This window comes from Scyliorhinus canicula, chromosome 4 (assembly GCF_902713615.1).
Source record: "Scyliorhinus canicula chromosome 4, sScyCan1.1, whole genome shotgun sequence".
Classification (NCBI taxonomy): domain Eukaryota; kingdom Metazoa; phylum Chordata; class Chondrichthyes; order Carcharhiniformes; family Scyliorhinidae; genus Scyliorhinus; species Scyliorhinus canicula.
Window position 1 is genome coordinate 14,261,355 of NC_052149.1, and position 26,558 is coordinate 14,287,912.

Sequence of the window (26,558 nt, forward strand, 5' to 3'; positions counted from 1 at the left end):
ATGTCGGCGTCTCCACTTCAAGAGTCTTGGTCTCTTACATGCAGTGCTAGTAGTTGTTGCATTCTGTCGCTTTTTAACTGCTTGCCTTCTTGCTTTAGCCCCTTCATCTTCCCTTTCTCTAGTCGCTGCCTGTTGCCGTCAGTCAACTTTATCATCATGTCTCTTCCCCCCCCTCCCCCGACCCATCCCTGCTCCGTGTATGCCACCTGTAGCTTTCCCTTGCCAAGTAATACATAGTATCTCAGACATACAGTAACTAACACAAAGCAACTACAATGAGAGAGAAAAAGGAAATAATGACAGTCGTGGATTGGTGATGTAAATTCACCGCATCCTTGGAATGTATATTTTGTTGGTTGGCATCTCTAAGTTATTGTCAGCGGGGGGGGGACAGTGTAGGCAGGGCCATGGGACCCCCTGCTAAAAGGCTAAAGCCCCCTGCTTCCCCCACCAGTGGTGTGGTTAGATTTTCTGATTTGATTTGTTATTGTCACATGTATTAGTATACAGTGAAAAGTATTGTTTCTTGCATGCTATACAATCAATGCATACCGTACATAGGGAAGGAAGGAGAGACTGCAGAATATAATGTTACATTTATAGCAAGGTGTCGAGAAAAGATCAACTTAATACGAGGTAGGACCATTAAATGTCTGATGGCAGCAGGGAAGAAGCTGTTATTGAGTCGGCTGGTACATGACCTCAAACTTTTGTATCTTTTTCTTGACAGAAGAAGGTGGAAGAGAGTATGTCCGGTGTGCGTGGGGTCCTTAATTATGCTGGCTGCCTTTCTGAGGCAATAGGAATTATTGACAGAGTCAATGGATGGGAGGCTGGTTTGCGTGATGGATTGGGCTACATTCACAACCTTTTGTAGTTTCCTGCGGTCTTGGGCAGAGCAAGATCCATACCAAGCTGTGAAACAACCAGAAAGAATGCTTTCTATGGTGCATCTGTAGAAGTTGGTGAAAGTCATGGGTGACATGCCAAATTTCCTTAGTCTTCTGAGAAAGTAGAGTCGTTGGTGGGCTTTCTTAACTATAGTGTTGGCATGAGGGGACCAGGACAGGTTGTTGGTGATCTGGACACCTAAAAACCTGAAGCTCTCGACCCTTTCTACTTCGTTCCCATTGATGTAGACAGGGGCATGTCCTCCACTACGCTTCCTGAAGTCGATGACAATCTCCTTTGTTTTGTTGACATTGAGGGAGAGATTATTGGCGTTACATCAGTTCACCAGATTCTCTATCAATGTCAGTACCCCACCCTCCATGATATGCCACTGGGTCCAGTGCATTGCTCCATCAAGTTTGGTTGAGATTGGCACAGACACTCTGAGGAGTTTGCCACAAAAACCAAAGAGTGGGTCACTTTACATTGTTTCAAAATAGATCTCCCATTATTTTGAGCTTGCAAAGCATTGACTTCTCAAAATCACTTTCTACTTTTTTTGAATAAAGATCATTTTCTCAAATGCTAGGAAGTGTATTCGAGACCAGGCTGCCTGGTGGCTCCATGACATGCCCTTGATTTTCGTCTCTGGGCTGTTACCTCAGCTGTGGTTCAGATGGACGACTGGTGACTGAGTTCTAGGTTTCTGCTAATATTACTGTGTGAACAGCCTGGAGTCTTCCAATTTCTTACCTCCCTCACTGTCTGGATTCAATCTGTAACCGCGCTACCCCATCCCTCTCCTTACTGCAGTTGAGAAAAATTAGCCTTGCCACAAAATCACAGAATAATACAGTGCAGAAGAGGCCCATCGGCCCATCATGTCTGCACCGACGCATGAAAGACTCCTGACCTGCCCACCTAATCCCATTTGCCAGCACTTGGTCCATAGCCTTGAATGTTATGACGTGCCAAGTGCTCATCCAGGTACTTTTGAAAGGATGTGAGGCAACTTGCCTCTACCACTCTCCCAGGCAGTGCATTCCAGACCATCACCACTCTCTGGGTAAAAAGGTTTTTCTTCAAATCCCCTCTAAACCTCCTGCCCCTTACCCTGAACTAGTGTCCCCTCGTAACTGACCCTTCAACTAAGGGGAACAGCTGCTCCCTCTCCACCCTGTGCCCCTCATAATCTTGTCCACCTCGATCAGGTCGCCCTCAGTTCTCTGCTCCAACGAAAACAACCCAAGCCTATCCAACCTCTTCATAACTTAAGTGCTCCATCCTGGTGATTCGCCTCTGTACTCCCTCCAGTGCAATCGCATCCTTCCTACAATGTGGTAACCAGAATTGCACACAGTACTCCAGCTGTGGCCTCACCAATGTTCTATACAACTCCAACATGACCTCCCTGCTTTTGTAATCTATGCCCCAATTGATAAAAGCGAGTGTCCCATATGCCTTTTTCACCACCATATTAACCCGCCCTTCTGCCTTCAGAGATCTATGGACAAACACGCCATGGTCCCGTTGTTCCTAGGAACTTCCCAGTGTCAGGCCATTCATTGAATGCTTCCTTGTCAAATTACTCCTTCCAAAGTGTATCACCTCGCACTTTTCAGGGTTAAATTCCATCTGCCCATTTGACCATCCGGTCTATATCTTCCTGTAACCCAAGACACTCAACTCACTGTTAACCCCCCCGGCCAATCTTTGTGTCATTAGCAAACTTACTGATCCTCACCCCTCACATACTTATCTATATCGTTTATATAAATGACAAACAATCAGTTCTGAACCAATATGTACAGTAGTCGAATATTGATTTAAGATTGACCTCTGTATCTTTTGATTTGGTTTTAAAGAAAAGATTAGAGGAGCTGCTCCTTAAATATCCTCCTGAAGAAGTGGAAACGCGACGCTGGCAGAAGATAGCTGACAAACTAGGCAACCGAACCGCCAAACAGGTATATTGATGTTCAGCGGGAGCGTTAAAAGATCTTAAATATAAGTTTAAGCTAATTTCAATCAATGTTGTATTGTATCTAATGATTTTACGTGTATTTTTAGGGCAGTGTGTGTAAATGTTTATCATTACAAAAGTCACAATTTATTGCAATGTGTCCAAGCATTTAGTATAGCGATTCATTGTGGGTGCAGCAGCACAATTGTTAATAGTACTGAATTGTTGACCCAGATTTCTCCAGTTTGCATCCTGAAATTAAATTCCGTAAGTGCAATACATTTGTGACTTGGCGCCCGATGAAAAGAGCATGAAAACTGCTGGATGGTTGTTGAACCCTAATGGGCTCAGTGTCCTTCAGGGCACAAGGACTGCATTGTCTGGTCTGGCTTTGTGACTTCACACCCATGCTACATGATTGATTCTTCATCCTCTGGTGGAGTAGCCCACTCCACCCCTCTCTGTTGCATTTAGCCCCTCCTTGTTCATTACTTCAGTAGAATATTTTCTTCCAAAGATCCGCAGATAATAGTCATTTTAGGTAGACAAAGCTATTTTGAGGAAGAGTGCAGGAGTTCTCCGTGGTGCCCTAACCAATATTTATCCCCAACCAACATCACCAAAACAGATTATCTGGCCATTACCATAGTCCTTTGGTTGGGTTTTTGTTGTGTGAAAATTTGCTGCCACATTTCCTGCATGACAGCCGTGACTACACATCAAAAGTAACTGTAAACCTAACATTGACTGTGAAGCACTTTTGGATGTCCTGGGATCATTGCAAGTGTTAAATAGAAGCTTTTCTTCTTTAAGAATATTAGACTGATCATATTCTAACAGTAAAGCATGAATGCTGAGTTTGATGAACAGTCAGCATGAAACTTTAACCTATCTTTTTTTTTTCCTATAAGTTCTTTCATCCTAGTTATTTTGTGCATCTCCTTTCACCCAGGTTGCCAGCAGAGTGCAGAAGTATTTCATTAAATTAGCTAAAGCAGGAATCCCTATTCCGGGCAGAACTCCGAACTTGTACCTGCATTCGAAAAAGGTATTATGCGCAGTGCTGATTTTCCTCTGCTCTCATTACCATTTGTTGCTTTATTTTGTTTTATATGAGTTGTCCTTCCCCAGCTTCCATTACTTCACTCCTTGAGGTTGTCGTCCAGGCAATGTGAATCAACACACATGCTATTGTTGCAATTCTTTCATTGACCCACTAGAAGGTGCACGTATGCAGTACAAGTGCAGAATTGAAGTGCTCTCTGGGATGTCTTCTATTCTCTGGATCGGAAGTTCTCAACACAGGATCTGTGTCGATCTTTCCGGGGATTTGGCAAATCATTTTCCCAAGAATAAAATCTTAATTAGCACTGCTGCCTGACAGTGCTGAGGACCCGGGTTCGATCCTGGCTCCGGATCACTGTCTGTGTGGAGTTTTTTTTGGGTGGGGGGGGGGGAAGAGAAGAGATTCGGTACTCTAAATATTTAAAAAAAAAATCTTAACAATCTAATAGTGTGATTTTAAAAGTCCTCCGCACTATTCTTGGCACTCATTGGGTGCATGTCTCAGGATATTGTACACTTATTATAGAGGAAGAAGCAGAAAAGAACAGGAGGATTACACCACCCTCTCCTGCCCAAAGTCAGTTCGTGACAGTTGGCAACGAGTTTTGCTGCCAGGCCATGTGGCATTCTCTCTCCTGCTACATCGGGCATGTGGAGCAGCAGATCATTTTGTTGGCTAATGGGCCAAGACTTAACTGGAGGGTGTTGACGAATGGTCGACTGACTTCACCTTTTGCTCTTCATGCGGCTGATTGCTCCTTTCCAGTGGGCAGCTGTTTGAAGAGCCAAGCCTGGCATGGGTAGCCGATCAAACTGTCGATTGTTGCTGCCAGTGCCAGTCCCAGGAATTCATGACCCAGAATCTGAGGGAATCACTCTCATGAGGATGGCCATGAATGTTGCCTTTTTCAATATTTATCATACACTGTTTTGCATTGGGAAATGGCCCTCGAGCTTGGATGGACAGCAAACATCAGGAGTTAGCTTCTAAATTACAAAGCAACACCCCAAGGAGAATTAACTGTGGATTATTACCTAAACCATGTGCAAATGGGCATAGGAGCAGACTGATCATGAGGACTAAAAAGTTGCTGCGGATAAAAAATGTTCCTATTCATGGGACACGAGCACCATTTCTGGGAAAGGAAGAAGCTATACTGATGAGCTACAATATTTGAACTGGAATGGAACCTGTATTCTAGCAGAAAGGATAGGGAGGGAGACATCAAAGGCTTTAAACCAGTAAAATGGGTGTGGGAGGCTCGAGTAAAGCATAAACACCAATATGGACTAGTTGGGCTAAATGCCCTGTCATCAATAATGTGTGTATCATTGTTAATCCAGCTAATGTTAAATGCTAAGGTATTCAAAATCCCTACAATAATAATAATGGCTGCACGCAATATCATTAAATTGCCTCAGTTCCAAATCCTTATATTTTTTCTAAACCTCCCCAAACAACATCCCATAGGTTTTAACACTGAGAAAGATCCAGCAATAATTACCACACACGGCACTTGTACCTCTTTTGGGAATTTCTTCTGGTTTAAATTAGAAACTACTGGAGTTCCAGCAGTAGTCCCAAGGCAATGGCTTGTTTGGGAGCGAACACAGCTTCTGGCTATGCATGTCTGTGATCTTGTGCCAGCGCAGCTCTCCTCCATTTGTATGATGAACCCTGGCACTCGTATACTACTTTTTCTTTTGATCTTTCCTTTATAGAATCATAGAGTCATAGAAGTTTGCAGCATGGAAACAGGCCCTTCGGCCCAGCTTGTCCATGCTGCCCAGTTTCTATCACTAAGGTAGTCCCACTTGCCCGCATTTGGCCCATATCCCTCTATACCCATCCTGACCATGTAACTGGCTAACTGCTTTTTAAAAGACAAAATCGTACCCGCCTCTACCACTGCCTCTGGCTGGCCGTTCCAGATGCTCACCACCCTCTTTGTTAAGAAATTTTCCCTCTGGTCTCTTTTGTATCTCTATCTCTCTCACCTATACCTTAAACCAATGTCCTTTGAAGATAGAACATAGAACATACAGAGCAGAAGGGGGCCATTCGGCCCATCGTGCCTGCACCGACCCATTTAAGCCCTCACTTCCACCCTATCCCTGTAACCCAATAACCTCTCCTAACCTTTTGGCCATGCTAAATTGCCTTTAGTGTCCAGAAAGGTTAGGAGGGATTATTGGGTTACGGGGATAGAGTGGAAGTGAGGGCTTAAATGGTTCTGCACTGTATGTTCTATGAAATCCACCTAACCTGTGGGAGGAAACAGGAGCACCTGGAGGAAACCCACGCAGACAATGGGAGAACGTGCAGACTCTGCACAGACAGTGACCCAGCGGGGAATCGAACCTGGAACCCTGGCGCTGTGAAGCCACAGTGCTATCCATTTGTGCTACTGTGCTGCCCTGGTTCTAGGCTCCTCTAACTTTGGGAAAAGATGCCGTCTATCTCCCTTGTATATGTTCCTCATTATTTTATCGACCTCTATAAGTTAACCGTAAGCCTCCTACGCTCCAGGGAAACAATGTCACAGCCTATCCAGCCTCTCCTTATATCTCAGACCATCAAGTCCTGGTAGCATCCTCGTAAATCTCTTCTGCACTCTTTCTAGTTTAACAGTATCCTTCCTATAATAGGGTGACCAGAACTGAACACACTATTCCGTTTGTGGTCTTACCAACACCTTGTTGAATTTCAACAAGACATCCCGACTCCTGTATTCAATATTCTGACCAATAAAGCCTAGCATGCTGAATACCTTCTTCACCACCCTGTCCACCTGCGACTATGAGCCTGTATTCCTAGATCTCTTTGTTCTGTAACTGTCTCCAACTCCCTACCATTAACTGAGTAGGTCCTGCCTTGATTTGATCTACCAAAATGCATCACCTTACATTTATCCAAATGAAACTCTGCCACTCATCGGCCCACTGGCCCAATTGGTCAGGATCCTGTTGCAGTCTTATATAACCACCTTCACTATCCACAATGCCACCAAACTTGGTGTCACCTGCAAACTTACTAACCATGCCTCCTACATTCTCATCCAATATATATAATATATAAATATTTATATATAAAACAAATAACAGTGGACCCAGCACCGGTCCCTGAGGCACACCGCTGGTCACAAGCCTCCAGTTTCAAAAACAGCCGTCCACAACCACCCTTTATCTGAACTAATTGATTCCGCAGTCCCTCTTAATGACATTTCTTACATCAGCTCACCCTTTGAAAATGCAAGTGTGAAATTCCCTTCATTTTTTTCCTTTGTGCTTTCAATTCCTGCATTTATATACCCTATTGTTATCCTTTTCGCTTTGGTGAATATCTGTTTACAATGTTGCTAGGCTAATCCACGTTTCAAGTTGCTCAGTCCATTCCCTCTTCATTTTCATTTCATCATAACTTTTTGACAGTCGTGATCCATCAGGTTTTCCTTTTGGGAATCTTACTGCCTGAAGATTTACTGCTTATTTTAACACATTTCTGAAGCCACTCAGTACCAACAGCAAGATTCACTTTGAGCGAAACATAAATAATAAATGCAGGCTTAATTATATTACTAATTTGTACGTAATGAAAGTACTCGCGTTAAAGGTGCGCATACAATTTGGATAGTACTGGGACAAACCTCAGAAGCAAAACGTCTGACAATCCCTGCTCTAGATCACCTACTAAAGACTGTCTAATGGGAGAAACTGTGTGTGACAGCTAGTTACAAGATTTATTGTTGTCATGTTTTGAGACTCCAGCCGTGGTTGTTTTAAAATATATTGTTATGTGAAATGAATCCTTTTGCGTTAATCTCCCAAAATATTTATTGCTGGATATTATTGAGTAGAAGTAAAGAAACATGTAGATTTTTCCTTATTCCTGGCACACATCATAAAACAGATTGGCATCTTGTCACTATAACAGATGAAATAGGCAGAATTGCTTGCGCTGAAGTGAATTATATAAACTCTTTTCATGGCTGCTCAAACTCAGACATAATTCAGATTTGGCTGTTATTTATACAAACCCTATTGTAGATGATAAAGGATTTAATTTTCTGATTCTGACCAAGTCAATAATCCAGTAATTATCTGTGTAAGCATTGTTTGAAATTTATGGTTCCTTTATACTAGTGCTATTGATGACAGTACTGTAATGTTACTGAGGAGGGTGCTGCTGCCTCTGTCGGCATATGAAAACAAACAAGTGCTTCATTGAGAGACACTGAGCTTGCCAATGGCAAATCGAACACCTTTAAATTATTTCGTCCATGTGAAGATTGAATATGTGCATTTGCTTCCTGCTGGTAGAGTGGAATCCACCCAAACACCCCAAAATAAAATGGTTGGGTTAAACAGCCCCAGGAAGCTTCAGAGCCTACTGGTGTTTGAAGTTGCACAAATTAAAATATCTTGGAGGGGGAAAAAGTGGGGACTTGAGAAGCTTTTTATGCATCGTGTTGTGATGTTCTGTAATGTACTATTTAAAAGACACCATGCAAGATAGGAGTAGGACATATGACCCTTCGAGACTGCTCTGCTGTACAGTATGATCATGGTGTCGGACTTCAACATAAGAACATAGAACAGTACAGCACAGTACCAGCCACTTCGGCCTACGATGTTGTGCCGACCATTTATCCTAATCAAAGATCAGCCTAACCTACACCCCTTCAATTTACTGCTGTCCGTGTGCCTGTCCAAGAGTCGTTTAAATGTCCCTAATGACTCTGACTCCACCATCTCTGCTGGCAGTGCATTCCACGCACCCACCACTGTCTGTGTAAAGAACCGACCTCTGACATCTCCCTATACCTTCCTCCAATCACCTTAAAATTACGTATTCTCGCGACAGCCATCTCCATCCTGTGGAAAAGTCTCTGGCTATCCACTCTATGCCTCTCATCATCTTCTACACCTCTATCATGTCACCTCTCTTCTTTCTTCGCTCCAGTGAGAAAAGCCGTACTCCTTTAACCTTTCTTCATAAGACATGCCCTCCAGTCCAGGCAGCATCCTGGTAAATCTCCTCTGCACCCTCTCCAAAGCATCCTTCCTATAATGAGGCAACTAGAACTGGACACAATATTCCAAGTGTAGTCTAACCAGGGTTTTATAAAGCTGCAGCAAAACCTCGTGGCTCTTAAACTCAATCACCCTGTTAATGAAAGCCAACACACCATACGCCTTTTTTAAAATAAATTTAGATTACCCAATTATTTTTTCCAATTAAGGGGCAATTTAGCGTGGCCAATCCACCTACTCTGCACATTTTTGGGTTGTGGGGGAGAAACCCACGCAGACACGGGGAGAATGTGCAAACTCCACACGGACAGTGACCCAGAGCCGGGATCGAACCTGGGACCTCAGCGCCGTGAGGCGGTTGTGCTAACCACTAGGCCACCGTGCTGTCCTCCATACGCCTTCTTAACCACCCTGGCAACTTTGAAGGATCTCTTAGAAACATAAAATCCTGATGGGACTGGGCAGGTTAGTTGTGTGAAGAATATTCCTGATGTTGGGGACGTCCAGAACTAGGGGTCACAGCCTAAGAATAAGACACTCAGGATTGAGATGAGGAAGGACTTCTGTGAACTTGTGGAATTTTCTGCCACAGAAAGCTGTTGGGGCCAGTTTGTTGGATATAGTCAAGAGGGAGCCGTGTGTGGCCCTTACAGCTAAAGGGACCAAGGGATATGGAGAGAAAGTGGGAGTGGGATACTGAATTTGCATGATCAGCCATGATATTGAATGGTGGTGCAGACTCGAAGGGCCGAATGGCCTACTCCTACACCTATTTTCTATGGACCTATGTTTCTAAAGTTGGCGAGATAGAGTATTGTGTACAGTATTAGCCTCCTAATTCAAGAAAGGATGTAAATGTGCTCGAAGCAGTTCAGAGAAGATTCATTCAACCTGATGGAGGTGTGTTACCTTATGAAGGAAGGTTGGGCAATCTGAGTCTGTATCCATTAGAGTTTAGAAGGTTTTGAGGTGATTTTATTTGAACAGATAAGATGCTGAGGGAACTTGCCAGGATAGACGCTGAAAGGATGTTCCCCTTGGGAGAGACTAGAATTGGGGGACAGACCAGTCTCCCATTTAAGACCGAGATGAGGGGAATTTTTTTTTCTCTGAGTCTTCCCCAGAGAGCAACAGAGGCAGGATCATTGAATAGTTTTTAGGCGGTGATAGGTAGATTCTTCACTAACAAGGAAGTCCAAGGCTAGAATGTGGAGTTGAGGCCACAGATCTGGCAGAGCTGTTTGAGGGGCCGAATGCCGTGCTACTCATTTGTATGTTCTAGTGTTGTGCCTAAAACTTTGGGTGTGATTTATGGTCATTTAGAATTGGTGTAAACGCTGGAAACCTGTGTCCCCTGGCCTTTTATATGAAGTTGAAGTCTCGTCAATGAGCTTGAGTGTGCTAAAGCAGTAAAGCAATGATTGAGAAAATTTACATCTAGTGGAATTAAACTGATGTAGAGGAGTCTAGCCGGCAGCACGGTGGCACAATGTTGAGCACTGCTGCCTCACGGCACTGAGGACCGAGTTTCAATCCTGGCCCTGTGTAAAGCTTGCAGCTTCTTCCCATCTGTATAGGTCTCACCCCCACAACCCAAAGATGTGCAGGATAGAGGGATTGGCCACGTTAAATTGCCCCTTAATTGGAAAAAACGAATTGGGTACTTCAAATCAAAACCAAAAAGAGTCCAGCCAAATTTCCTGAAGTGAGTGGAGGGAGGAATCTTCACTTTTATACCAAAACTTCCCAGGTCATTGTTGAGTTGACCAGTTTACATACTTCAGTAATTAAATACATAGCATTGTAAGTTTATATATTTATTAATTATGCTCTTTAGATTATTCAGCTTCAAATTGCAAACGTTGAATAGAAATAAATTCAAATGGGAACTAATTTGCTGCAGCTTAAGGAGTGACGCTGTGTATTCGGAATTATGATAATATTTCTGAGAAATGTGAAGAATATTTCGGGGAGCAATGTCATACTTAGTATAATCTTGATTACCTTCTAATGGAGGTTGTTTAGCATAGAATTATACAGGTCGAGATCTGACCTCAACCTAAGTGATTGAAACACCAGATCAAAACAATTCTGTGCTGGCGGGGGGGGGAGAAATCAAGCTGGCAACTTGTTCCAGCACTTTTTGTTTTTATCATCATCTTATTCCTGATGTCTTATTCAGTGAGTCATAGAATCATAGAATTTACAGTGCAGTAGGAGGCCATTAGGCCCATCGAGTCTGCACCGGCCCCTGGAAAGAGCACCCTACTTAAGCCCACACATCCACCCTATCCCTGTAACCCCACCTAACCTTTTTTATTTGGACACTTAATTTATCACGGCCAATTCACCTAACCCGCACATCTTTGGATTGTGGGAGGAAACCAGAGCACCCGGAGGAAACCCACGCAGACACATGGAGAACGTGCAGACTCGACTCCAGCCGGGAATCGAATCTGGGACCCTGGAGTTGTGAAGCAAATGTGCTAACCACTGTGCTACCGTGCTGCCTGCAACTTTACAGCAGTCACTGCTGTAAAGTAGACTTTGGCTGAGAATAAGAGAGGAATACAGCTGAGGATCACCCCCTCCCCCTACCCTGATAGAATATCCTGCCATTCATGATCCAGGATTTCAAGTGAATAATGGCCACTTTCTGGTTATCGGAGTTTACTTCAAGAGACTTACAGATATTTGGAGAAAACTGGCAAAAGAAAAGCAAACATTTTTTAGTTTATCATTGGGCAGTACTCCTGACTACATGCAATAAACCACCCCACTGAGCATGTCAGCATATTGCTTTGAAGTTGATCTCTGATATTAAAGCTATACTTTTAGTCTCCAAACCTATTATAAATGTCTTCCTCATTCTTCTTTTGCATTCCAACTTCAATTTATAGTTTGTGATTTTTGTTTTACATCTTTTCCATGTTCTCTCCATATAGTCAGTTAATTGATTACATTTTCTTCTCTGTTGAATATCATGTTTGCCAGCACACTGCCTGTGGTTATGCGAGCCGCACAGTTCTACGCCATAGCTGATTTCTTGCTAATATGCTTTTTTGAAAAGAAAGATTAATTAAAATGTAGACGGTTATTGTTTTGCATACAGTAGCCAGGTACTGACATGGGTTTAAAGGAGGGATATGTTTTTTGTGACAGACCTAATTGATGTAGAAAATGATCTCCACTTGTTTAGATCTAATCTGATCTGTATGCCATGATTGTGATGTGCTCAGTCTGGCCCTGATTGGAATGCAATGCATTATAACAAAAGTGTTGATGCAGTGCCTCCTTTCCAACCTTGTTACCAGCACATTCTAAGCACAGTTGTTACTCCTGGGATGGCTTTGATTCATTTTCATCACTCTCGCCTCAATACTAGCATTCATGAGCAGTTCTGAGGAAGTGCTGGAATGTTAGAGGCACTTTTCAGATAACATTCTGCCATTCAGATCAATGTTAAAACATTTGCATGGTACATTTAAAGAAGCAAAAGAAATTGTCCTGATTAACACTCCAACCCCATGATACAAAACATGCATAACCATTCATTCATTTCCTGTGTACAAATTTATTATCGCAACAGTGACCACTTTAACAGTAATTAATGAGTGGTGAAGGCGCTCACATATTCTGAGCGCTTCAGAAATGTAAGCTCTATAAGAACCTTCTGTTAAGTTGTCAGCCTAGTAAATGTTAAGGAAGTCAGCACTGGGAACACTCGGGCCAATCAGTATTTGTAGAGAGAACTGGCAAGTCAATGTTTCAGGTGGGTTAGAAAAGGAGGGTCCAGATCTGAATAATAGATTGTCTGGTCTCTCCCACAGACGCTGACTGACCAGTTGAGTGTTTCCAGCATTCTTAGTTCTTCAGGCTGGATAAATGAGACTAAATTTGTGGGGCTTTTCTCCCCTTTTGAAACTCCAGTCTTCAAATAGGCGGCAGCACCCCCTCAACAAGCATCTCTTCCGGCCGTCCACCTTCATGACGTCGCACGAACCTCCCGTCTACATGGATGATGAAGACGACAGAAACAGCTTCTACGATAGTCAGCTTGATGCAGCCGAAGAGGTCTCGGTAAGTTCCCCTCCAAACAGGCCGGCCCAAATTTGCTGGAGTGGGCCATCTTGTGCCATGGCTCTGTCAGAATTCTTCCTTTTATCTTCCAAAACGGTTGTGCTGCAAATTGGGACCTGGGTGAAAAGATGGGGTCAACAGCATATTTTCTTTACCAGTGAGATATAAGAATAGAGAATGGAGCTGGAAGGACAGAAGGTGGGTAAATTATAGTTGGAGAATAAAGAGAGAGGAAAAATAGTGGAAGAGGGAAAAGAGACGGTGGCAAAGTAAGAATTTTTATTTCACACTTTGTAAATCTCAACTACGTCCGACCAGTAGGAGTGAAAATCCAAAGTTTGAGATGTAATCTTTCTGGGCCAGGAAGATTGATTGATATTTCAGGAACCCAATTCCTCATAAAATGATACCAGGCTTAACATATCGCACTGAATTTAATTGGCAATTAATGGCGAAATGCAGTAAATTCATTAAATCACAGGGGGTTTGATGGCGAGGAACTGTTTTCATGAGGCGAACTTTTGGCAATTCACGATTAAAGGAGCATCCCTTCCTCGCAATAAGTTACTAGATGATGCACATGTTCGCAAGTAGAATTACCACTTTACACTGCGCTGGAGTGAGAGGGTGATGCTGAGGGTCGGGTTCCTTTAGTTTATGCCCGGTAAATGTTTTCACTTTAAGGAAGGCACCTTTAAAGCCTGTTGCCTTTAATTACTGAAGTTTGTATTGTGTAAGATGTATTACTCAATGTTTCACTCATATATCTACGTTACTGATTTGACCAGTTTACGGAGACTGTATCAGTTATTGAAGAAAGATCCACCATTTGGGACACAGGAGGAATTTCCTGACTCAGATGGTTGCCAATCGTTGGCATCCCGGAGAGCAGTAAATGCTCAGTCGATGGGTATTCAGAACAAAGATCAATAGATTTCAGGACATAAAGGGACTAATGAGTTATGAAAGGGCTGGAAACTGAACTTGACGTAGGAATTCAACAGTGATCTTAACAAATGGGGCAACAGACTCAAGGTGCCTGATGGCCTACTCTTCTATTTCTGTGTCCCGGTATGCATTTTCCTTCTCTTACCTTCATTCTGTTCAAGTTGAGATTTACTGTACTGCCTCCAGTTCTAACTTATTCTTTCCTGGGACCATGTGATAATGGCCACATAATATATCCAATTAATTTCTCACATAAGGAAGTGAAAAGTTATCACATTTCTCACAAAGGAACACTGTTCAAGATGCATTCAAGGTTAATTCATGACGTGGCATCAAGAATGCCCCGAAAAGGTCACACAGATCAGATAACTACTTTTGTACTAATTTTACCTCATTGGCAGTTTAAATGTCAATAATTACGTAGCTCTTTTGACAATGACCACGGGACCCAGACTCGTCAGCCAGAGGAAACAGCCTCTCGGCCTCTATTCTGTCAAGACGGTAAATAATTTCATACATTGCAATGCAATTACTTCTGATTCTCTGAGCACCAGAAAATAAAGTCCCATTTTACTCGATTACTCCTCATAAGACAGCCCTCTTATCCCAAAAGTCAATCAGTGCACACTTTTTGCACCCACTCCAAGGCAGGCTTTTCCTTCTAAAGCAAGGACTAAAACCATACACAATACTCCAGGAATGGTCTCACAAAAACCCTGTGTAATTGAAGCAAGTCTTGTACCACAGTCCCTTGCTATAAAGACTGACATACCCTATATCTTTCTAATTGCTGCTGCACCTGCATGTCAACTTAGTGACTTGTATACAAGCACCCTCACATCCTTGAATATCAACATCTTCCTCTAATTTCTTAGCTTTTTATAAAAACATTTTGCTTGAATTTCACACTCCTCCACATTATACTTCATCTGTCACTTCTGTGATCAATAACAATGTCCTTTTGCATTCTCTTGCCATTCTCTTCACCGCCTGCTTCCCAATCTAGCTTTGCATCTGGAGCTTAAGAATGAATGAGCACTGAGAAATTTTCAGAATATGAAATTTCTTTCTGTGTGTAATGGGATAGCTCTGTGATAAAACCAGCGCAGGCACTGTGAATTGGATGCTTGCTTCTTCCATGTGATGTGGGTGTCGCCAGTGAGGCCAGCATTTGTTACCGATCCCTATTTGTCCTTGGGGACCCAGCACAGATTCCTGTGGACATTGGCTTCCAGTCACTAAAGCAGCCTCTGTCATCACCCTCTCTACAACTACGCCAATTTTGAATCCACCGTATCAAATTATGTTGTATCCCATGTGCATTTGCCTTCTTTATAAGTCTCCCATAAGGGACCTTGTCAAAGGCTTTGCTGAAATTCATATAAACGACATCAACTGCATTATCCTCATCTACCTACCTGGCCACTGCCTTCAAAATTTCAAATCAAATTTGTTACACATGACCTCCCTCTGACTTAGCCATGCTGACTGTTCCTGATCAAACCTTGCCTCTCCAAGTGGTCACGATGTGGAGATGCCGGAGTTGGACTGGGGTGGGCACTGTAAGAAGTCTTACAACACCAGGTTAAAGTCCAACAGGTTTATTTGGAATCACTAGCTTTCAGAGTGTAGCTTCTTCAACAGGTGAATGAAGAGGTGGGTTACACAAACACCTATATAGACAAAGTCAATGATGCAAGATGATACTTTGAATGCAAGACTTTGCAGGTAATTAAGTTTTTACAGGTCCAAGACGGTGCGACTGGAGAGAGGGATAATCACAGGTTAAAGAAGTGTGACTTGTCCCAAGCCAGGACAGTTGGTAGGATTTCGCAAGCCCAGAACAGATGGTGGGTAATGAATGTAATGAGACATGAAGCCAAGGTCCCAGTTCAGGCCGTACTCATGCGTGCGGAACTTGGCTATCAGTTTCTGCTCGGCGATCCTGTGTTGTCGCGCGTCCTGAAGACTGCCTTGGGGAACGACAGTAATGAGGCAGAAATGTTCCCTTTCAGTCGGGGAACATAGAACAGTACAGCACAGAACAGGCCCTTCGGCCCTCGATGTTGTGCCGAGCTTTGTCTGAAACCAAGATCAAGCTATCCCACTCCCTGTCATTCTGGTGTGCTCCATGTGCCTATCCAATAACCGCTTGAAAGTTCCTAAAGTGTCCGACTCCACTATCACAGCAGGCAGCCCATTCCCCACCCTAACCACTCTCTGAGTAAAGAACCTACCTCGGATATCCCTCCTATATCTCCCACCCTGAACCTTATAGTTATGCCCCTTTGCATCCACTGAAATAGTCTCTGAATATCCATTCTATCTATCCCCTCATCATCTTATAAACCTCTATTAAGTCGCCTCTCATCCTCCTCCACTCCAAAGAGAAAAGCCCTAGCTCCCTCAACCTTTCCTCATAAGACTTACCCTCCAAACCAGGCACCATCCTGGTAAATATCCTTTTGCACCCTTTCCAATGCTTCTACATCCCTCCTATAGTGAGGTGACCAGAACTGCACACAATACTCCAAATGTGGTCTCACCAGGGTCCTGTACAGTTGCAGCATAACCCCACGGCTCTTAAACTCAAGCCCTCTGTTAATAAACGCTAACACACTATAAGCCTTCTTCACGGCTCTATCCACTTGGGTGGCAACCTTCAGAGATCTGTGGACATGAACCCCAAGATCTCTCTGTTCCTCCACATTCCTCAGAACCCTGCCGTTGATCCTGTAATCCACATTCAAATTTTTCCTACCAAAATGAATCACCTCACACTTATCACGGTTAAACTCCATCTGCCAACTCCATTAAATACTTCAGCAGTCATGGGCAATTAGCCTCAAATCTTCGGGTACACGTTCTCCAAGGCGGCCTTCAGGACGCACGACAACACAGAATCGTTGCCTGCCATACCTTGTCACTCACAATGTCAATTTGTTCAAGAAACTTGCAGTCTCTCCCCGAGTTCCATATCTACATCCTAATTTTCTTGGAGTGAACGGAGTGTCTCGCTTTGCCATATCAGAGGGCAGTTAGGAGTTAACCACATTGCTGTGGATCTGGAGTCACATGTAAGCCAGACCAGTTAAGGATGGCAGATTTCCTTCCCTAAAGGACATTTGTGAACTAGATGAGTTTTTCCCCAACAATTCACTATTTTTTCAAGATCACCATTTCCAAGACTAGCTTTTCAATTCCAGATTGTTAATTGGATTTAAATTCCACCACCTGCCGTGGTAATATTTGGAGCCCTAACCCCAGAATATTAACCTGGGCCTCTGGATTAACAGTGACATTATTGTCTCCTCCTAGTGGTTCTATTCTGATTTATACATATGTGTATATACATGCACATGTATTATTTTGTGCGTGTGTGGGTGGGTGTTGGAAAATGTGACGTTGTTCACTTTGGCAGAAAAAAAAAGCAAAGTATTACTTACATGGAGAACAGCTTCAAAATTCTGATATTGAGAGGGTTCAAGGTGTTTTAGTGCATGAATCACAAAGTTAGTACAGCAAGTCATTAAGAAGGCTAATGGAATGCTATCCTTTATTACAAGACGAATTGAACATAAAAGTAACTATGTTGTGCTTCAGTTATATAGGTCATTGGTAAGACCACATCGCAAATATTTTTGGTCTCCTTATTTAAGGAAGGATGTCATTGCGTTGGAGGGGTGAAAGCTTATTGAGGGTAGGCAGGTATGTGGGGTTGAAGTTACAATCGGATCAGCAATTATTGAATGGTGAACAGGGCTGAGGGACCTCCTTCGTTCATGATTAATAAGGGGATCAGGGGTTATGGGGAGAAGGCAGGGCAATGGGGATGAGAAAATATCAGCCCTGATTGAATGGCAGGGCAGACTCGATGGACCAAGTGGCCTATTTCTGCTCCTATGTCTTATGATCTCATGGTTCATATGTAGGCAGTTCAGAGGGGGTTTACTGGACTGGTACGTGGAATGAGCAGGTGGTCTTGTGAGGAAAGGTTAGACAGACTGGGCTGGTTTCCACTGGAGTTTAGAAAAGTTGAGGGGTGACTTGATTGAGGTATATATGATCCTGAATGTTCTTGATAAAATGGATTGGATTTGTTTATTGTCACGTGTACCAAGGTACAGTGAAAAGTATTTTTCCGCGAGCGGCTCAGCAGATCATTATGTACATGAAAAGAAAAGAAAATACATAATAGGGCAACAGAAGGTACACAATGTAACTACATAAACACCAGCATCGGGTGAAGCATACAGGGGTGTAGAGCTAATCAGTTCAGTCCATGAGAGGGTCGTTTAGGAGTCTGGTAACAGTGGGGAAGAAGCTGTTTTTGTGCGTGTTCTCAGACTTTTGTATCTCCTGCCCGATGGAAGAAGTTGGAAGAGTGAGTAAGCCGGATGGGAGGGGTCTTTGATCATGCTGCCCGCTTTCCTCAGGCAGCTGGGGTGGAGATGGAGTCAATAGATGGACCCTGGTCCGAGCAGTTGCCATACCAGGCTGTGATGCAGCCAGATAGGATGTTTTCAATGGTGCATCTGTAAAATTTGGTAAGAGTTAATGTGGACATGCCTAATTTCTTAGTTTCCTGAGGAAGTATAGGCGCTGTTGTGTTTTCTTAGTGGTAGCGTCGACGTGGGTGGACCACGACAGATTTTTGGTGATGTGCACCCCTAGGAATTTGAAGCTGCTAACCCTCTCCACCTCGGCCCCGTTGATGCTGACAGAGGTGTGTACAGTACTTTGCTTCCTGAAGTCCATGACCAGCTCTTTAGTTTTGCTGACATTGAGGGATAGTTTGTTGTCGCTGCACCACTCCACTAAATCGACATGGAAAGGATGTTTCTGCTTGTGGGCGAGCCCAGAACTAGGGGGCATTGTTTTAAAATTCGGGCATGTCTTTTTAGGACAGTGATGGGGAGAAATCTTTTCTCTGAGGATGATGCATCAGCAGGTAGTGGAGGTGGGATCATTGAATGTTTTTAAGGTAGAGGCAGATTGATTCTTCTTCGGCAAGGGAATCTTCTTGTTCGGCAAGGGAATTGAAGCCCTTTGACGAAGCATGTAACCCTCCATGAGAAAGCAATTCTCTAAACCCCTTTTCCTTACCCTCCACGGCTGTTTTAAGTTGTCAAATCCCTGTTTGCTGACTCCCTGATTGAATGAATTAGTTTTTTTTCCTATTCACTTCATCAAAACCCAGTAAAATTTACAAACTGGAATTTCTCCATTTTGCTTTTTGCTCCTCTGAAAATAGCCTTTTAACAAGTCTCTCCTCATAACTGCAGATTCCCAACCTTGGTGTCAGCCTCAGTTAACCTACATTCTCTCTTTTCCATTGTTTTATTGTCCAGTCTATAATTAGACGCGCAAAAGTGGACACTCTGCTCTCTCGGAATCTATTGTATCACTTTACCATTGCTTCTCTGTTATTACTATGTGCCCCAATTTTTAAAACTGTAGCTTTTTTCACCCAAGTTTCCACCGTCAGAAATTAAATAAAGAGGAAATTAATTTTTTATAGTGTGTACAATGCCTTCAAGTCTTTGCCTGCAGCTGCACATTCAGTTTGATGATGCTTTTGTTTCTATTTCTTGGAAGAAGGTTCCAGAAAATCATGCACAACATTTGAGTACTGTAATCACTTTGATTTCATAGCTGTTTCTGTTTCATTGAACTTCTGAGAGTCAGTGCCAAGTCGGCAACTGTTTGATATCATCCGCTTTGGTGCAATCTCTCTGGCAATCCAGAGAGCGAGGCCTGCTGTGCATCAGGATATAAAATAAGCTGACGCGACCTTCAAGTCTTTTATAAAATGTTGTGAAATGATAAATCATATTAGTTTTTATTGCAAAGCAGCCGTGCTGAATGTGCTTCATAACTTGCTGAATGAGAATTTGAGGGATAAAAGCTTTGACTACCTAAAGCCACCTCTCCCCGCCTGCATCTTCCCTGGGATATGAAACATGGTTTCATCTATGCCAGCAGTGTCGGATTATTTAATCCAAATGGCCGTTCTTTCAGCATGAGTCAGGACTGAGACTTTCAGCAGGCTGTTGAACTACTGAAGCATCACAGCTGACCCTGAATTTCATACACAACCATTTTCCAGTTTGGGTCATCGGGATGGGCAGCCACATTCTGTTTTGCCTTTCCGCCTTTCTGGTTCCAGACCGATGGTGGCGGCCTGGCTGAGATGGACCAACTTGGCATGCACTGGGCATAGGGCCACTCGCTATCTGCTGCTGCTTGGTACTTAAATGGTTAAAAATGTTTCTTTAATGTTCGTTTATATTTATTATCTAAGCATACTAAAGTTTAAAACAATATTTTTTATAGTTGCAGACGTGGGTTTTATTGGGAGGAAAAGCAACATTTTACAGAAGAGATTTGGAATTCACTTGATAATAGTCGTATCTCTCAAATAATGGCAGGTTCCAATGCAAATATCGATACAGATCTTAATGATTCACTGTTTAGAGGGAGCCCTAAAAATACTGATACACTAGGAGTAACATTACGTTCCATCCTCAATTGGTGAATATTGATACACTTGCCACCCTGCAAACACTGACTCACTCCCGGGATCACTCTGCAAACATTAGCTCACTCCCGGGGTCACCCTGCAAACACTGACCCGCTCCCGGGGTCACCCTGCAAACACTGACTCCCTCCCGGGGGGGGTCACCCTGCAAACACGGACATGCACCCTTAGACACCCTGACCCGTTCTCCGTGACTACATATTTCCTTTTTGTTGCTGCTCGGTAAAGTCTGCAGGGAAGGAGGTGCGGTCCGCCTTATTGAGTTTTTGCAGTGCAATCTTTATATTGTTTATAATGCAGCCAGGGTGCGCCAGCGATAGAGGGCATGAATTTTGAGATCAATTGCCGGGAAAACAATCCGTTAAACTCTCCCGGCATAAATGTTGGCAAGCTGAGACCATACCCTGCAGCTGAGTGTTCCAAAACACACCTAACCTGAGCATGGGAAATAGTGGAGAGGCTAGAATTTCTTGCTTAAATCATTTTAATATTGTGCTCATTAAAGCGAGTATAGTTAATCCCGAGCAATGGGATGCTGAGCAATTATTAGCTGTTCATGATAGCTTCAGTTGTTCCCTGGCCACATGTAGCACGATCGAATACAGGTTAACATGTCCTGTACGTTGATCCGAAGAATAATAATGCAGCACCATCCCTCCCTGTCTCATTCTGACCCCCATGTATGAAACATAGTTGTTCAAAGTCCAGGAAAATCTTTTCTGATACACCACATGCAAACTTACTTTCTCTTTTACAGGATGACGAAAGTATTCCACCTTCATGTCGCCAGACGGAAGAATACAAAGAGCTGATGTGCTTGAAGAAACTGAAAAAGCAGAAGCTTGAGTTGATGCAGGCAGAGAGCAGTTTTGTACAGCACATCGGGTTTAAGGTGAGTTTTGACACACTGTGACTATTGGAATAAAGCTTGGATTAGAAAGCCTCTATAGAGTCCTGCATGAAAGAGGAGTGGTCGCCGAACTGCTTGCAGTAATGTGTGGCTTGGTGAGGGCTGGAATATTTGGACTTGTAATGCACAGTGTCGTCTGCTGCTGCAGGAATCAACTCTGAATAAACCAGTGGTGAGGCAGTTCAAAGCTTATCTTTTATTAAGAGTTTTTGCGAATTGGAAAGTGCTAGTAAGTTTCAGAAGCAGCATTTGAGACATTTGTTAAAACAATTAACAGAGAAGACAGTACATGTTAACACCTATTCATGCCTTTTTAATTGTGATTTTTGGCAGTGTGACAACTGTGGCACAGAACCGATTCTTGGGTTACGGTGGCATTGTCAAGACTGTCCGCCCGACAGTTCGGTGGATTTCTGCGACAGTTGTTCGGACTGGTAAGTTCCTGCACTTGTAGAACATACGTTGGTTTCAGTGTTTGCATATTCCTGGTAACAGCAAAATGTACCATCACGAGCCTGGAAAAAGAGGGCCATGATCAAAAGAAAGAGATGGACAGAACCACTGATAAATTTCCTCCAAATGACTCAATATGTGGTTTATTAGAATTGTGGGCACCGCTTTCTGGGATTCCTTTGCCCCGATCTATGAAAATCTGCGGCCTTAATATAAAGGTTGGCCTTTGGGTTGATGACCTATAAGACGTTTTGACAAGAAGTCTGTGCCACAAATATTAATCTGTCTTTTCTCCTTCAGATGCAGGCAGATTACTATGTTTTTTTCACTGTTTTTTTCCAGATGTCCTGTTCCCAGCATTCTGAACTTATTTTTTTTAAAAATTCATTCAAGAGATGTGTGCTTTGCTGGCTGGGTCAGCATTTATTGCCCTTGAGATGATGATGGTGGTGGTGGTGAGCTGCCGCCTTGAACCATTGGACAGTTCGCGATAAAATTGGTTTCTGAATGTGTATTAAAAAGATTGACTTGCAACTGTAGTGGTGAGCGATTTGGAAACATGAATCTGGGATTCACGGGTACAGTGGCATGTGGACGTCAATCAATAATCTTTTGTCCCATTGTTTGAGGACGGGTGAAAGGTGTTGCTGGTAATTTCCTGGAGAGGATTGTATTAACTGTGTTTCGCTAGCTGTTCTCAGGGCACTGAGCATGGGCAAGGAGGAACTCTTGGCTTCTATGGCCAAGTTGGATCGAAAGGTTGACCATGATCAGTGACCGTGGTGCCTCCAATGCCAAATTCAATTCCGGGCTTTTGGAGAACCGGGCCCATAAACCCGGCTCACATTCACTTAGATTTAGCAGATTAAGGGTGACCTCCATTGAGGTGTTTAAAATGTCAAAAGATAAAATTCTCACAGGACTAGACCCGATGGACAAGGATGTTCCCGATGGTTGGGGGTGTCCAGAACCAAGGGTCACAATCTGAGGATGTGGGGTAGGCCATTCAGGATTGAGATGAAGAGAAATTTCTTTACCCAGAGGGTGGTCAGCCTGTGGAATTTGCTACCACAGAGACCAATTGAGGCCAAAACATTGTATGTTTTCAAAAAGGAGTTAGACAGAGCAGTTGGCAGGAAGGGGAGCAAAGGATATGGGGGAAGCCGAGAACTGCACGGTAGCACCGTGGTTAGCACTGTTGCTTCACAGCTCCAGGGTCCCAGGTTCAATTCCCCGCTGGGTCACTGTCTGTGTGGAGTCTGCACGTTCTCCCCGTGTCTGCGTGGGTTTCCTCCAGGTGCTCCAGTTTCCTCCCACAGTCCAAAGATGTGCAGGTTAGGTGGATTGGCCATGCTAAATTGCCCTTAGTGTCCAAAAAGGATAGGTGGGTACAAGGATAGGGTGGAGGTGTAAGCTTAAATAGGGTGCATTTTCCAAGGGCCGGTGCTCACTCGATGAGCCGAATTACCTCCTTCTGCACTGTAAATTCTATGATCTCTTCTGACAGGTTACTGAGTTGGATGATCAGCCATGACCATGATGAGCAGGATTGAAGGGCTGAATGGCCCTAATTTCTATGTTTCTGTGATTCAGTTGGGTCAATGCACAAAAGTGTTTGCATTTTTTTGAAAGGGGTAGTGGAAATCTAAAACTTTCTTCCCTCAAAAGGCTGTGGACACTGGTGGTCAGCTGGTGGAGCTTCCAAGATTGAGAGACGTTTTTGTTGAGTGAGAGTACGCCAAGCGATACGGAGCTAGGAACTCTGGAGCACAGAGATTTCGAGAACTATGTACTGAAATCAATAAAAGCTAGGGGGTCGGGACAAATGAAAGGGCCTTTATCTCCATGGGGGTGGCGTACAAAGGGTAGGAAGTTATGTTACAGTTGTATAAAGCTGTGGTTAGACTGAATCTGGAATATTGTGGTCAGTTCTGGGCACTGCGTCTCAGGAAGGATATATTGCTTTTAGAGCTCAAGTTTAAATTCTGCCATGGCAGTTATTATGTGTATGTTACAAGTAATTGGAGTGAACATGTCTAATTTTCAATTTCAAATCTCAGCAAGTTATTGATTTTGCAGTCTTTGTTTGTTCTCCGATTTCTACAGCCTGTACGAAACCGAGATTCATAAAGGCGACCATCAACTGGACCCAGTCTACAGAGTTGAGACAATTCTGGACAGAGATTACTGCATGTCTCAGGACACCAGTTACAACTACCTTGATCCAAACTATTTCCCGGCAAACAGATGACACAAAGGGCATGGTTGGGGAGGAAATGAAACAAAATTCCCAGAGGGAGTTGACTTTATGCTCTTCAGTGCATCGCAAAATCAGGCTCCATTCGTTGATTCCTTGCACAGATTGAAAGCGTCCTGCTGCTGTTCCCAAAAATAAAAGGTGTCCGCAGGCGATGGCTTTTCACTGGGCACCCTCATCGACTACAGCCCGACGCTCCCCGCGGTCCTATTTAAATCATTCAACAGCAGGTGAACATTCCTTACGTACAGCGGGTTTCCTCGAGTTGCCTTCCACGCACTCACTCACTCACTCTCTCTCTCTCTCTCTCTCTCTGTTTGTCTGCCTCGTGCTCTCTCTCGCTCAATGTTCCGTTCCCATCTGTCGATGGACATGGAGGAGAAAGGGAAGGCAAGATGGTTGCAAACCGCGCAGGCTCAGTTATTTAATTCCAAAGGTGAGATCGGTTTCTGTGACAAAGACTGTACTCTTAACCATAATATGATGTAGATAAATGTCTGTAGACGAGTATTTATGGAACCACAAGATACATTAAATTTGCTATTATGTTGTGTAGTGTATAGTCCTAGTGGCACAAAGCGGGGGGGGGGGGCTGCCTTTTGTTGGAAAGCAAGTTCTAGGTTTTACATGAGAGCAAGTTGGATTTATTAAACTAGTAAAGTTGGCGGTAGAGATGCTGGACCTGGTGATGACCCTGAGCATTGAACCTGTCTAGCGCAGTCAGCTGCTTACATCTAAACGGCTTCTGTTTCTATCGGCCCTTCCCCTGAGCAACAGCGAAGCACTACGCGAGGCAAAGAATGTTAGGGGCCACAACGAAGAAACGTGGGTGCCTCGTGTCATACACACCACAACCCTCCCCTGCCTATTCCCCGTCCTCCCCCACCCCTACCCCCTTTTCTCCCCCACCCAACAAACTAAGCTGTGCGGATGAAGTTTGAAAACAGTCAGTCGTCAGTGAAAGTGTTTTTAGGTGTAATGTGATATAAAACGACTATGTAATGTGTACTAAAATTTGGTGAAAAAAGTACAGTGGTAGCAAAACAGTGTACATCACTTATATAAACACACCTCCACCAAGTTCAGAATCAAACAGAGCTCTCTCCTTCTTTACCCCTTAATGAGAGTTGTTCCCACAACTCATTAACAAAACTGCCTATAAAAGATAATCAAGTATTATAATAAATTCCCTTTTTTGTAGTCTGCACAAAAGCTCCATTTGCTGAAAGATTGTATTTTTACTATGTATTTAAATGATTGATCGATACTAGTCAGCAGTGAGCACGGGGTTCAGCTGCGAACTTTTTTACCAGTAGTTGTGCATTGATTAGAACATTTTTGTACGGTTTCAGTTTCTGGCCTCATATCTGTGTGTATGCAATATGTTCTTATACAGATCTGTAGAACTGTCAGGAGAGCTGTGAGAAATAAAAACAAATGTGGAACTAGTCTCTTTGTATTACAATCCCTGTCTTCAGTTTATGGGATCAACTCCCAATGATCAACTTATGGGATCAACTCCCAACCTCTTGTAAGCCAACAAATTTATATTGGCGTGCAATAAACTCCATGCATAATTTTCGTCCTCTGAACTGAAGGGGGGGAATTTATCTTCAATTTGCTCCGGATGATGGAAGAAAATACATTCATACAAGTGGCCTGTCACATCTCTCGATGCATCCTCACACAGTGAAATACTTTGAAATGCAGTCCCTGTACTTTTGAAGGTAAATGTAGCTGCCATTTTGCACCCACAGTGTTCTGCCATTGTCAGCTTTCCTGTAGTAGGAACCCGAGTTAGAAATTTGAGGATTCAAGCTCAACTCCAGAGACGTTTTGATTCATTCATTAGATTTGGGCATTACTGCTGCCTTGTATCGCTACAGTCTGTGTGAATTTAAGTACACCTACAGCTCCATTTTGGTAGGAAGTTCCAGCATTCTCGCCCAGTGATGACTGGAGGAAAGAACAGAAATCTATTTTGAGGATGGTGTGTGACTGATGGGGAACTTTCCGGGAATGGCGTTCCCATGCATCTGCTTCCCCTTGTCTTTCCAGGTGGTAGATGTTGGCGGGTTTGGGATGTACTGACGAAGAAGCTTTGCTGAGTTCAGTGCGTCTTGTAGATGATGCACACAGCTGCCACTGTGCACCAGCTTGGGAGGGAGTGAATGCTTAAGGTGGTGGATTGGGTGCTGACCATGCTGTGCAAATGTTGCCCTAATCATGGAATCTACAGCGCAGAAGGAGGCCATTCGGCCCATCGAGTCTGCACCGACCCACTTAAACTTCCACCCTATCCCCGTAACCCAATAACCCCTCCTAACCCTTTTTTGGTCACTAAGGGCAATTTATCATGGCCAATCCACCTAACCTGCACATCTTTGGACTGTGGGAGGAAACCGGAGCATCCGGA

The 26,558-nt window shown here is 43.5% G+C and overlaps 1 protein-coding gene across 3 annotated transcripts in view; it reads left to right on the forward strand.

Moving 5' to 3' along the window:
- Positions 1-25,591, forward strand: part of zzz3 (zinc finger, ZZ-type containing 3) — a 148,020-nt gene extending 122,429 nt beyond the window's left edge. For 2 of the 3 annotated variants that reach the window (XM_038793756.1, XM_038793755.1), the window contains exons 7-12: positions 2,757-2,858; positions 3,807-3,902; positions 12,884-13,033; positions 21,280-21,414; positions 21,766-21,866; positions 23,992-24,136. In XM_038793756.1, the coding sequence (XP_038649684.1) occupies positions 2,757-2,858; positions 3,807-3,902; positions 12,884-13,033; positions 21,280-21,414; positions 21,766-21,866; positions 23,992-24,136 (729 nt within the window). Of the gene's footprint in view, positions 1-2,756; positions 2,859-3,806; positions 3,903-12,883; positions 13,034-21,279; positions 21,415-21,765; positions 21,867-23,991 lie in introns of all 3 variants that reach the window. The other variant, XM_038793754.1, reaches the window with a different exon arrangement.
- The last annotated feature ends 967 nt before the right edge of the window (positions 25,592-26,558 follow it).